The sequence below is a fragment of the Oncorhynchus mykiss genome, chromosome 13 (genome assembly GCF_013265735.2).
Source record: "Oncorhynchus mykiss isolate Arlee chromosome 13, USDA_OmykA_1.1, whole genome shotgun sequence".
NCBI lineage: Eukaryota > Metazoa > Chordata > Actinopteri > Salmoniformes > Salmonidae > Oncorhynchus > Oncorhynchus mykiss.
The window spans coordinates 60,096,434-60,109,900 of NC_048577.1; the positions used below are offsets into that span (position 1 = coordinate 60,096,434).

At 49.9% G+C, this 13,467-nt stretch overlaps 1 protein-coding gene across 1 annotated transcript in view; it reads left to right on the forward strand.

Annotated features, from left to right (window-relative positions):
* The window catches only part of LOC110485257 (ATP-binding cassette sub-family A member 3), an 83,034-nt gene that overhangs the window by 54,549 nt on the left and 15,018 nt on the right, over positions 1-13,467 (forward strand). Inside the window, exons 15-20 of the mRNA XM_036941775.1 lie at positions 830-1,040; positions 2,072-2,222; positions 2,690-2,788; positions 7,351-7,549; positions 7,778-8,084; positions 8,309-8,582. Coding sequence (XP_036797670.1) covers positions 830-1,040; positions 2,072-2,222; positions 2,690-2,788; positions 7,351-7,549; positions 7,778-8,084; positions 8,309-8,582 — 1,241 coding nt within the window. The remainder of the gene's footprint in view (positions 1-829; positions 1,041-2,071; positions 2,223-2,689; positions 2,789-7,350; positions 7,550-7,777; positions 8,085-8,308; positions 8,583-13,467) is intronic.

A 13,467-nucleotide genomic window follows, 5' to 3' on the forward strand; every position in this document is an offset into this window, starting at 1 on the left:
CCAGTACAACACATTACTGAGTACCACTCTTCATATTTTCAAACATCGGGGTGGCTGCATTGTGTTATGGGTGTGCTTGAAATTGTTATGGACTGAGGAGTTTTTCAGGATAAATAAAGAAACAGAATGGAGCTAAGCACAGGCTAAATCCTAGAGAAAAACCTGGATCTGTCTGCTTTCCACCAGACACTGGGAGATGAGTTCACCTTTCAGCAGGACAATAACCTAAAACACAAGGCAAAATATACACTGGAGTTGCTTACCAAGAAGTCAGTAAATGTTACTGACTTAAATCTACTTGAAAATCTATGGCAAGACCTGAACATGGGTGTCTAGCAATGATTAACAACCAATTTGACAGCCCTTGAAGAATTTAGAAAATAATAAATGGGCAAATATTGCACAATCCATAGAGACTGACCCAGCCTACTCACAGCTGTAATCAATACCAAAAGTGCTTCTACAAAGTATTGACTCGAGGGTGTGAATACTTAGGTAAATTAGACTTTTATTTATTTCATTTTCAAAACATTTTCAGAAATTCCTAAAAACATGTTTTTACTTTGTCATTATGGGGTATTGTGTGTAGATGGGTGAGAAAAACATTCTCTGAAATCCATTTTGAATTTGGGCTGTAACACAACAAAATGTGGTATGAATACTTGATGCACAGTATGTGCAACACACAAGGCTATTTCAACACATCTTACCCCTCTGGCTCTTTCTCTGTCCCTTCACTTCCATCCCTCAATCTTCCCCTTCCTCCACCCCCCTCCCTGTCTCTATCTTTGTCCTTACATCCCTCCATCTCACCACTCCTCCCATCCAGGTGGTGATGTTGGATGAGCCCACGTCGGGCATGGACCCGTCGGCGAGGCGGGCCACCTGGGACCTGCTCCAGGGTGAGAAGCGCGGGCGCACCATCCTGCTGACTACACACTTTATGGACGAGGCCGACCTGCTGGGGGACCGTATAGTCATCATGGCTGGGGGAGAGCTGCAGTGCTGCGGCTCGCCTCTGTTTCTCAAGAACAAATATGGTGAGAGGAGGGAGGGAGAAAAAGAAGAATGGGTAAAGGGTGTGGGAGAGGGAGGGAGGGAGGGAGATAAAGGAGAATGGGTAGAGAGGGTAAAGGGTGTGGGAGAGGGAAGAGAGGAGGGAGGGAGGGAGGGAGAATGGGTAGAGAGGGTAAAGGGTGTGGGAGAGGGAAGAGAGGAGGGAGGGAGGGAGGGAGAATGGGTAGAGGGTAAAGGGTGTGGGAGAGGGAAGAGAGGAGGGAGGGAGGGAGGGAGAATGGGTAGAGGGTAAAGGGTGTGGGAGAGGGAGGAGGGAGGGAGGGAGGGAGAATGGGTAGAGAGGGGAAAGGGTGTGGGAGAGGGAAGAGAGGAGGGAGGGAGGGAGGGAGAATGGGTAGAGAGGGTAAAGGGTGTGGGAGAGGGAGGGAGGGAGGGAGGGAGGGAGGGAGGGAGGGAGGGAGGGAGGGAGGGAGGGAGAATGGGTAGAGAGGGTAAAGGGTGTGGAGGAGGGAGATAAAGGAGAATGGGTAGAGAGGGTAAAGGGTGTGGAGGAGGGAGATAAAGGAGAATGGGTAGAGAGGGTAAAGGGTATGGGAGAGGGAGGAGGGAGGGAGATAAAGGAGAATGGGTAGAGAGGGTAAAGGATGTGGGAGAGGGAAGATAGGAGGGAGGGAGGGAGGGAGAATGGGTAGAGAGGGTAAAGGGTGTGGGAGAGGGAAGAGAGGAGGGAGAATGGGTAGAGAGGGTAAAGGGTATGGGAGAGGGAGGAGGGAGGGAGATAAAGGAGAATAGGTAGAGAGGGTAAAGGATGTGGGAGAGGGAAGAGAGGAGGGATGATAAAATGAACAGGTGTGATAGAGAGGTTGTGGAAACAGAGAGGAGAGAAGAGGTGGAATGTAGTGGTGAAATGAAAAGGGTTGGATAGAAGGGGTGAAGTGGGAGTGAAGAATACAAGACAGAACATAGTGTGAATAACTAGTAGTTGTAGAATGTCATGAGGTGATGGGAGAGGGATTCAGTGATGTAACTTTACCTTCCTTCTCCTGCGTCTCAGGTGCTGGCTACCACATGGTGATCGTGAAGGATGCGCTGTGCAACGTGTCTGAGATCACACGTCTGGTCCACATGTACGTTCCCAATGCCACGCTGGAGAGCAGTGCTGGGGCTGAGCTCTCATACATTCTGCCCAAAGAGAGCACCAACCGGTAAGACAAAATCAATACCCAATCTCACACAGGCCATCAGTGCCGATGGCCACAGCTCGGTGTTTAGTGTGACACACTATTTTTGTCAGTCTATTTTGATGAGCCCAAGTTGGGTCCAATCTGAGGGTGTTGCTGCTTGCTACAGTATGATTACAGACACCTCTACTTCTAGAGGTAAGGGTGATGTTTCAAGTACAATAATAGCTTATGTCCCAAATGGCACCCTATTCCCTATTTAGTGCACTACTTTTGACCACTTTTGACCTGGTGAAAAGTAGTGCAGTAAAATGGGAATAGGGTGGTATTTTGGTCCCTGCCCTAGTTGTTGGTTTTATCTGGAGGGAGTATTGACTGACAGTTGAGGTTATTTAACGGCCTGTGATGTCACCGTAGATCCCCATGACAGAAGACTGTTTTAGACCCGGGTCTGACTGATCTCTGATGGATCAACGTTCTTCCCTCTCCAGGTTTGAGCTGCTGTTTGCAGAGCTGGAGATGAACAGAGAGGAGCTGGGCATCGCCAGCTATGGAGCCTCTGTCACCACCATGGAGGAGGTCTTCCTCAGGTATGGGATCACACACTCACCACAGCTCCCAGGGAGAGTACCAGCTAGGCCTGGACCTCACACCACAGCTCCCAGGGAGAGTACCAGCTAGGGCAGGGCCTCTCACCACAGCTCCCAGGGAGAGTACCAGCTAGGCCTGGACCTCTCACCACAGCTCCCAGGGAGAGTAGCAGCTAGGTCTGGACCTCTCACCACAGCTCCCTGGGAGAGTAGCAGCTAGGTCCGTATCTCTCACCACTGCTCCCAGGGAGAGTAGCAGCTAGGCCTGGACCTCTCACCACAGCTCCCAGGGAGAGTAACAGCTAGGTCTGGACCTCTCACCACAGCTCCCTGGGAGAGTAGCAGCTAGGTCCGTATCTCTCACCACTGCTCCCAGGGAGAGTAGCAGCTAGGCCTGGACCTCTCACCACAGCTCCCAGGGAGAGTAGCAGCTAGGTCTGGACCTCTCACCACAGCTCCCAGGGAGAGTACCAGCTAGGTCTGGACCTCTCACCACAGCTCCCAGGGAGAGTAGCAGCTAGGTCTGGACCTCTCACCACAGCTCCCAGGGAGAGTACCAGCTAGGTCTGGACCTCTCACCACAGCTCCCAGGGAGAGTACCTTAAAGCCTGCAGTTGTAATACATACTCATGACAAGTGTTAATATTTATGTACCTGCAGGCTTTTAAGTGTACGCACACAAATATATATATATATATATATATATATATATATACACACACACACACACCTGTGGCGGTCGATGCCGTTTAAGATGGAGGATGATTTGTGTCATGCGCATGGCCTTAATTCTATTACAGCATATTGGATAACTGTCTTTCATATTCCATTCAACCAGCTCAGTGTAACATCGATAGGTTAAGGCTACTACATGATACTCACGTGTTCCCTATACCCATCATGAGGTTGCTACAACCTAGCCTGTGAATGAAAGTTTACAACGTCGGTGCACACAGGTCGAGAGAAACATTTGAAGTGACAGACAGTGACACATGCAATACCGCCTTGCACAGTCTGGCCTGCGTCTAGCTGATCTAGGGTGTAATCATTAGTCTAACAGTGGCAAATGAGAGTTTCTATTGGACAAATTCAGGAATGTTTATCCCTGTTTCGTTCCGTGTGCTTCCGTTTAAGAAATGTTTTTCAACAGAATCCGTGGAATGAATTCACCCCTGATCACTCATGAACATTTGTTTCATAGCAGCCATGTTAAATTCCTTCTCACATCTATGCTCTCTCCTCCTCTCACCTTTTTCCCTTCGCTTGTGGACTTCTTCAATGCACAACACATTAGATGTATGTGACCAGGCGAAGAAACCTTTCCATGCCAAACCATATCATAACCACTAAAGCCTACATCGTTGTCACCATATTAGCTAAAGTAACGTCCTAGTCAACATAGCTAATAGAAATAACAGGTTACTAAACCCGCTACAATCATGCAGTAACGTTAGTGTGCAGTCAGTAAAGTCAGTTTAGCAGTTACACCGACAGACCCCGGTGGCAATACATTAGTAAAATTAAAAGCTTACCTTGACTTGGAAGAGTTCCAGTGTGTTGGACAGTCATAGCCAGCTAGCTAACATGGCATCCATCTGTTTGAGCAGGGGGTTTGAGTAGGCTAAACTAGCTAGCTGCATTTGCTAGCTAAGTAAGTGAAACTGAAAGTTTAAAAAAAAGACAATCTTTATCTTGCTTCTCTTTCATTTTGGAAGAAATGTTAACTGTTCACCTATTGTCTTTATCTTTCTTTGAGTCAACTACTCACCACATTTGGTGCACTGCAGTGCTAGCTAGCTGTAGCTTATGCTTTCAGTACTGAATTCATTCTCTGTTCCTTTGATTTTGTGGACAACATGTCAGTTCATGCTGCCAGAGCTCTGATAGATTGGAGGACGTTCCCTGGAAGTTGTCATAATTACTGTGTAAGTCTATGGAAGTGGTGAGAACCATGTTGAAGTCAATGTACCCAGAGGAGGACGGAAGCTAGCTGTCCTCCTGCTATACCATGGTGCTACCCTACAGAGTGTTGTTGAGGCTATTGTAGACCTTCACTGCAAAAAAGTGTGTTTTAATCAATGATTTGGTGACCTGAATATATTTTGTATAGTTTTATCTAAAAATATAACTTTTTATACATTTGTATTTTTCTGAGGAGCATGGTCCTCCCCTTCCTCCTCTGAAGAGCCTCCACTGACACACACACACACACACACACACACACACACACTTATTGCCTTCTCATCTTCTGCTCAATTACTATGCATCACCAACCAGCCAGCTGTCTTCAGCTTACATCTGAGCAATTATTTCTGCCTGTGTTTAAAGCCTCTTTGTGTGTGTGTGTGTGTTTTTAAGCATATTTTAATGTGTGAGTGTGTGTTTTGGGGGGGGGGGGGGGGTGAGCGAGCATACATACATGTCTTTGTGTTACTGTCTGGTAGGATAGTTTGTTTGCTTGCACGTGTTCTTGTGGGCACGTGTTTTTTCAGTAGAACACGGCTGTGAAGGCTCTAAACAGGATATAGCAATTACCTCCAAAAAATCTCATTTCAGGCGTCATTATTTTTACATCACAATGTGGGTCTATCAGTGAGTGTCTCCATCATTCCCCGTATACAAAAGCCTCATTAGTCCTTAATTTTCAGCTCCACTAAAAGCCACCATCTTAACACGTGTTCAGTCTGTACATACTGATACATACATGTACTGTATCTAAAGGTGTAACACCATCTCCATTAGTCTGATCATTAGGGTTCATTTTCAACTCCACTAAAAGCCACTATCTTAACACGTGTTCAGTCTGTACATACCCTGGCTATTACATACAGCCTCTTTCCATTACCAATTTCATTCAGCTTTATTCCCACCCAGCTCTCTGAAGGGGTGGACCATCTACATTAGTCCTGTCATTTCAGTTTCAGTTCAAATATACTGAAAGCCACCTAATTTAACACCTGTTCAGACTGTTCCTACCTTGGCCAAGTCATTTCCGCTTCTTTTCATCTTACTACATATGCAGTCTCTTGGTCATTATCAATTTCATACAGCTACAGCAGAGGCCCGAGTCCATTTTCACACACTGGATAGGGGTCTCGTTGATCACTTATAGAACTGTTAGATGTAGCTCTTTGAGGGGAGTGCTGTCTGTGTCAGGCGTTGTGGGAGTGGAGATTGGCTGGCTGAAATGATCATTCATTTGTAACGGACAGAAAAGGCGTTCTGGCTATTGTGGTTGTCCAAGCTCCTGTCCATCCCCTCAGAGTGAGAAGACGAGAGAGTTAGCAGGGCTGGAATGACATAAAATGCTCACCATCACCAGTAACACAAACACACTCCCACTTATTAAGTACTCTCCGATGAGCTCCTTTGTTTGGTGTACAATAGACCCCGGGGTGTGTTCCTGAGTTCTGTGAAGAGATTTCAACATCCGTCTGATTCACACAGAGTGCTCTCTCCATAAGCCACTTCCGGAACACAAAGATTCATCCAATAATGAATGAATATGTTTCATGTCTATAAATACATTTGTACAGTCTAAAACGGTCAAGATGTCATACAGTACAAAGAAAGGTTCCTACGTTCCTCCGGACCACCTGACATGATTAGGATCAATGGATCTCAAACTAAAGTTTCCTGGTCAGGACACATGGTCTGGAAAAACTCAGCATAGTTAATTGAATTTACAGATGAATTGAATTGTCATAATCTAATACTAGGTATCTAACTACTGTAAATTGTATATTTCCTTATGTTGTCCTGATAAAGCTCCGTTCAGTAGGGAAGCTCAGTTAAATTGTTATAAGTAAGTTCATCCCTGTCTACTATCAGACTAGAGAAGTCCACTAAGTAGTATTGGTCCCTGTGTACTGTCAGACTAGAGAAGTCCACTAAGTTGTATTGGTCCCTGTGTACTGTCAGACTAGAGAAGTCCACTAAGTTGTATTGGTCTCTGTGTACTGTCAGACTAGAGAAGTCCACTAAGTTGTATTGGTCCCTGTGTACTGTCAGACTAGAGAAGTCCACTAAGTTGTATTGGTCCCTGTGTACTGTCAGACTAGAGAAGTCCACTAAGTTGTATTGGTCCCTGTGTACTGTCAGACTAGAGAAGTCCACTAAGTTGTATTGGTCCCTGTGTACTGTCAGACTAGAGAAGTCCACTAAGTTGTATTTGTCCCTGTGTACTGTCAGACTAGAGAAGTCCACTAAGTTGTATTGGTCCCTGTGTACTGTCAGACTAGAGAAGTCCACTAAGTTGTATTGGTCCCTGTTGTACTGTCAGACTAGAGAAGTCCACTAAGTTGTATTTGTCCCTGTGTACTGTCAGACTAGAGAAGTCCACTAAGTTGTATTGGTCCCTGTGTACTGTCAGACTAGAGAAGTCCACTAAGTTGTATTCATCCCTGTGTACTGTCAGACTAGAGAAGTGTACTTTTTAAAATGTTTATTTCCTTATGTGAGTCGTCAGAGTGGTGAAGTTGTTGGTCTCTAGCCTGGACATCCAGGGTTTGGGTTAGATACACTGCTACTGTACTAAGCTGTACATTCTTGTGTATTTCCAGAGTGGGGAAGCTGGTGGATTCTAGCCTGGACATCCAGGCCATCCAGCTGCCCCCGCTGCAGTACCAACACGAGAGACGCTCCCATGACTGGACCATGGACGACACCAGCAGCTACAGCGGCATGACGGACGTCACCGACTTCACTGACAGCGGCACGCTCATCTCCGAGGACTGCTCCAACATCAAGCTCAACACCGGGGTGAGAGAGGAGAGTTTTTGTGTGTGGGTTCAGACAGGAAGTGAGCTAAATGTCAATATAGAAGGTTGCCTGTACACATCTTCTCTTTCTGTCATTAATATGGTTTATTAGTAGGAAGGTTTAGGAGCTTACAAAATATAGGAACATACTGTATTAAATCAGAGGTGATATGGAAATAATCTCTTGCTCTTCTCTCTCTCCTGTCTGTCTTCCCACCCTCCTCTCCAGACCAGACTGTACATGCAGCAGTTCTATGCCATGTTCCTGAAGCGGGCGCTCTATAGCTGGAGGAACTGGAAGGTGATTGTGGCCCAGTTCCTGGTGCCCCTGGTGTTCACCGTGCTGGCCCTGGTGGTGGCAAAGACCTTCCCCGGGCGCCACGACTCACCGCAGCTGAGGCTGGCACTGGGCCGCTATGGCCCCACCACCGTGCCCGTGGCCCTGGAGCCCGGCAAGGGACCGCTGGCAATCGCCCTGGCACAGGTGTATTCTTCACAATTGGCCGCCCAGCAAGCCCAGGACGTCAATATTAGGGGTAAGCGTGTCAGCATGTTGGAAGAGATCACAGGATCACAGTACCACATAATAACTAGTTATTTGAGATAAAAGGTGATTTGTAGATCAGTGATTCTGTGCAGTTGTCTGCAATGTAGTGAATCTCAAACACGCATGGTGGAAGCTGCTTTAGACCATAGAGATGCAGACATGGAAAAAGCTTGTCTTTACTGATCCACCCTATCCCCTGCTTCTTCTCCTCAGACTTCACGGAGTACGTGCTCACCAAGACCGAGGAGGAGGGTGGGGCATTCAACGAGCGCTGCGTGGTGGGTGCATCATTCAGAGGCGGCACGGGGAAGTTTACCGAGGTCACGGCCTACTTCAATAACCAGGGCTACCACACGGCCGCTACAGCCCTGATGATGGTGGACAACACCCTGTTCAAAATGCTGGCCGGGCCCAACGCATCGATTATGACGGGAAACATGCCCATGCCCCGCAACGTCTCCGAGAGCGCCCAGAGTCAGCTGACAGAGTGAGTGGGGAGTATGGCAGGGAGGGAGGGAGTGAGGGATGGTGGTGTGGAAGTGGAGAGGGTGTTATGAAAAGAGGAGAGGGGATAGGAAAGGAAGGGAAAATGGATGAAAAAAGAGGAGAGAAGGAGAAGAGGGTATGGAAGGAACACAGGTGTTATCTTGAACACATTTGAGAAGAGGAGTGAATGTTTAGTTGAGCCACTCTGACTCAGTTCATAACTTCCTTATTGTTGTTAGATAGAAGTTGACTTTTCCATCAACCACCTTGTTTTGGGTCCTTATTCTGGCCTATCCTTTAAACACCTGCGGTCAACACATCTGTTACAGCCACTAAACCCCAATTAAACCAGGGTACTTCCCAAATGGCAACCTATTCCTTACAGAGTGCACTACTTTTCACCAGGGCCCATAGGGCTCTGGTCAAAAGTAGTACACTATGTAGGGAATAGGGTGCCATTTGGGATGGATGCACATCCAGTCAATGACCTCCCGGCCCTGCTGGATGGCTGGCTGGATCGATGGGGAAGCAACAGAGGCTGATAACAAGTTAGAGTCTGAGGGGGAGATATTGACCAACACCATTGGTGTTTTTTAGAGGTGAGAGGATGGAGAGGGAGTGGTTCGGTCAGGGAAGGTATATTGATGGGAGGAAGGATAGAGTGAAAGAAGGATGAGAGGATAGAGGTCTGGTGAAGATGTTCTCCTGGCTATCAGGATATTTATTGTTTCATAATACTCCATCTCTTTCTCTCCCTCCTTTTCCCCTCTGCCTGCCGACCTCACCACTCAATACATAATCTGCCTCCCTTACTTTTCTTTCTTTGTTTCTGTGACTCCTCCCAGCTCCACGCCCTTCTTTATTTTCCTCATGCTCATACCCTCCTCTCTTCCGTCTCTCTATTCCGTCTCGCTCGCTCTCTCTCTCTCGTCTCTCTCTTCCGTCTCGCTCTCTCTCTCTCTTCCGTCTCGCTCTCTCTCTCTCTTCCGTCTCGCTCTCTCTCTCTCTTCCGTCTCGCTCTCTCTCTCTCTCTTCCGTCTCGCTCTCTCTCTCTCTCTTCCGTCTCGCTCTCTCTCTCTCTCTTCCGTCTCGCTCTCTCTCTCTCTCTTCCGTCTCGCTCTCTCTCTCTCTCTTCCGTCTCGCTCTCTCTCTCTCTCTTCCGTCTCGCTCTCTCTCTCTCTCTTCCGTCTCGCTCTCTCTCTCTCTCTTCCGTCTCGCTCTCTCTCTCTCTCTTCCGTCTCGCTCGCTCTCTCTCTTCCGTCTCGCTCTCTCTCTCTCTTCCGTCTCGCTCGCTCTCTCTCTTCCGTCTCGCTCTCTCTCTCTCTTCCGTCTCGCTCGCTCTCTCTCTTCCGTCTCGCTCTCTCTCTCTTCCGTCTCGCTCGCTCTCTCTCTCTTCCGTCTCGCTCGCTCTCTCTCTCTTCCGTCTCGCTCTCTCTCTCTCTCTTCCGTCTCGCTCTCTCTCTCTCTCTCTTCCGTCTCGCTCTCTCTCTCTCTCTTCCGTCTCGCTCTCTCGTCTCTCTCTTCCGTCTCGCTCTCTCTCTCTTCCGTCTCGCTCTCTCTCTCTTCCGTCTCGCTCTCTCTCTCTTCCGTCTCGCTCTCTCTCTCTTCCGTCTCGCTTGCTCTCTCGTCTCTCTCTTCCGTCTCTCTCTCTCTCTTCCGTCTCGCTCTCTCGTCTCTCTCTTCCGTCTCGCTCTCTCTCTCTTCCGTCTCTCTCTCTCTCTTCCGTCTCTCTCTCTCTCTTCCGTCTCGCTTGCTCTCTCGTCTCTCTCTTCCGTCTCTCTCTCTCTCTTCCGTCTCGCTCTCTCGTCTCTCTCTTCCGTCTCGCTCTCTCTCTCTTCCGTCTCGCTCTCTCTCTCTTCCGTCTCGCTCTCTCTCTTCCGTCTCGCTTGCTCTCTCGTCTCTCTCTTCCGTCTCGCTTGCTCTCTCGTCTCTCTCTTCCGTCTCGCTCTCTCTCTCTTCCGTCTCGCTCTCTCTCTCTTCCGTCTCGCTCTCTCTCTCTTCCGTCTCGCTCTCTCTCTTCCGTCTCGCTCTCTCGTCTCTCTCTTCCGTCTCGCTCTCTCTCTCTTCCGTCTCGCTCTCTCTCTCTTCCGTCTCGCTCTCTCTCTCTTCCGTCTCGCTCTCTCTCTCTTCCGTCTCGCTCTCTCTCTCTCTCTTCCGTCTCGCTCTCTCTCTCTCTTCAGTCTCGCTCTCTCTCTCTCTCTTCCGTCTCGCTCTCTCTCTCTCTCTTCCGTCTCGCTCTCTCTCTCTCTCTTCCGTCTCGCTCTCTCTCTCTCTCTTCCGTCTCGCTCTCTCTCTCTCTCTTCCGTCTCGCTCTCTCTCTCTCTCTTCCGTCTCGCTCTCTCTCTCTCTCTCTTCCGTCTCGCTCGCTCTCTCTCTTCCGTCTCGCTCTCTCTCTCTCTTCCGTCTCGCTCGCTCTCTCTCTTCCGTCTCGCTCTCTCTCTCTTCCGTCTCGCTCGCTCTCTCTCTCTTCCGTCTCGCTCTCTCTCTCTCTCTTCCGTCTCGCTCTCTCTCTCTCTCTTCCGTCTCGCTCTCTCTCTCTCTCTCTTCCGTCTCGCTCTCTCTCTCTCTCTTCCGTCTCGCTCTCTCGTCTCTCTCTTCCGTCTCGCTCTCTCTCTCTTCCGTCTCGCTCTCTCTCTCTTCCGTCTCGCTCTCTCTTCCGTCTCGCTCTCTCTCTCTTCCGTCTCGCTTGCTCTCTCGTCTCTCTCTTCCGTCTCTCTCTCTCTCTTCCGTCTCGCTCTCTCGTCTCTCTCTTCCGTCTCGCTCTCTCTCTCTTCCGTCTCTCTCTCTCTCTTCCGTCTCTCTCTCTCTCTTCCGTCTCGCTTGCTCTCTCGTCTCTCTCTTCCGTCTCTCTCTCTCTCTTCCGTCTCGCTCTCTCGTCTCTCTCTTCCGTCTCGCTCTCTCTCTCTTCCGTCTCGCTCTCTCTCTTCCGTCTCGCTTGCTCTCTCGTCTCTCTCTTCCGTCTCGCTTGCTCTCTCGTCTCTCTCTTCCGTCTCGCTCTCTCTCTCTTCCGTCTCGCTCTCTCTCTCTTCCGTCTCGCTCTCTCTCTCTTCCGTCTCGCTCTCTCTCTTCCGTCTCGCTCTCTCGTCTCTCTCTTCCGTCTCGCTCTCTCTCTCTTCCGTCTCGCTCTCTCTCTCTTCCGTCTCGCTCTCTCTCTCTCTCTCTTCCGTCTCGCTCTCTCTCTCTCTCTTCCGTCTCGCTCTCTCTCTCTCTCTTCCGTCTCGCTCTCTCGTCTCTCTCTTCCGTCTCGCTCTCTCTCTCTTCCGTCTCGCTCTCTCTCTCTTCCGTCTCGCTCTCTCTTCCGTCTCGCTCTCTCTCTCTTCCGTCTCGCTTGCTCTCTCGTCTCTCTCTTCCGTCTCTCTCTCTCTCTTCCGTCTCGCTCTCTCGTCTCTCTCTTCCGTCTCGCTCTCTCTCTCTTCCGTCTCTCTCTCTCTCTTCCGTCTCTCTCTCTCTCTTCCGTCTCGCTTGCTCTCTCGTCTCTCTCTTCCGTCTCTCTCTCTCTCTTCCGTCTCGCTCTCTCGTCTCTCTCTTCCGTCTCGCTCTCTCTCTCTTCCGTCTCGCTCTCTCTCTTCCGTCTCGCTTGCTCTCTCGTCTCTCTCTTCCGTCTCGCTTGCTCTCTCGTCTCTCTCTTCCGTCTCGCTCTCTCTCTCTTCCGTCTCGCTCTCTCTCTCTTCCGTCTCGCTCTCTCTCTCTTCCGTCTCGCTCTCTCTCTTCCGTCTCGCTCTCTCTCTTCCGTCTCGCTCTCTCGTCTCTCTCTTCCGTCTCGCTCTCTCTCTCTTCCGTCTCGCTCTCTCTCTCTTCCGTCTCGCTCTCTCTCTCTTCCGTCTCGCTCTCTCTCTCTCTCTTCCGTCTCGCTCTCTCTCTCTTCCGTCTCGCTCTCTCTCTCTTCCGTCTCGCTCTCTCTCTTCCGTCTCTCTCTCTCTCTTCCGTCTCGCTCTCTCGTCTCTCTCTTCCGTCTCGCTCTCTCTCTCTTCCGTCTTGCTCTCTCGTCTCTCTCTTCCGTCTCGCTCTCTCTCTTCCGTCTCGCTCTCTCTCTCTTCCGTCTCGCTCTCTCGTCTCTCTCTTCCGTCTCGCTCTCTCTCTCTTCCGTCTCGCTCTCTCTCTTCCGTCTCGCTTGCTCTGTCTCTCTCTTCCCTCTCGCTCTCTCTCTTCCGTCTCGCTCTCTCTCTTCCGTCTCGCTCTCTCTCTTCCGTCTCGCTGTCTCTCTCTTCCGTCTCGCTTGCTCTCTCGTCTCTCTCTTCCGTCTCGCTCTCTCTCTCTCTTCCGTCTCGCTCTCTCTCTCTATTCCGTCTCGCTCGCTCTCTCTCTCGTCTCTCTCTTCCGTCTCTCTCTTCCGTCTCTCTCTTCCGTCTCGCTCTCTCTCTCTCTTCCGTCTCGCTCTCTCTCTCTCTTCCGTCTCGCTCTCTCTCTCTTCCGTCTCGCTTGCTCTCTCTCTCTTCCGTCTCTCTCTCTCGTCTCTCTTTTCCGTCTCTCTCTCTCGCTCGCTCTCTCTCTTCCGTCTCGCTTGCTCTCTCTCTCTTCCGTCTCTCTCTTCCGTCTCGCTTGCTCTCTCGTCTCTCTCTTCCGTCTCGCTCTCTCTCTCTCTCTTCCGTCTCGCTCTCTCTCTCTATTCCGTCTCGCTCTCTCTCTCTCTCTTCCGTCTCGCTCTCTCTCTCTCTCTTCCGTCTCGCTCTCTCTCTCTCTCTTCCGTCTCGCTCTCTCTCTCTCTCTTCCGTCTCGCTTGCTCTCTCTCTCTTCCGTCTCGCTTGCTCTCTCTCTCTTCCGTCTCTCTCTTCCGTCTCTCTCTTCCGTGTCGCTCTCTCTCTCTCTTCCGTGTCGCTCTCTCTCTCTCTTCCGTCTCGCTCTCTCTCTCTCTTCCGTCTCGCTTGCTCTCTCTCTCTCTTCCGTCT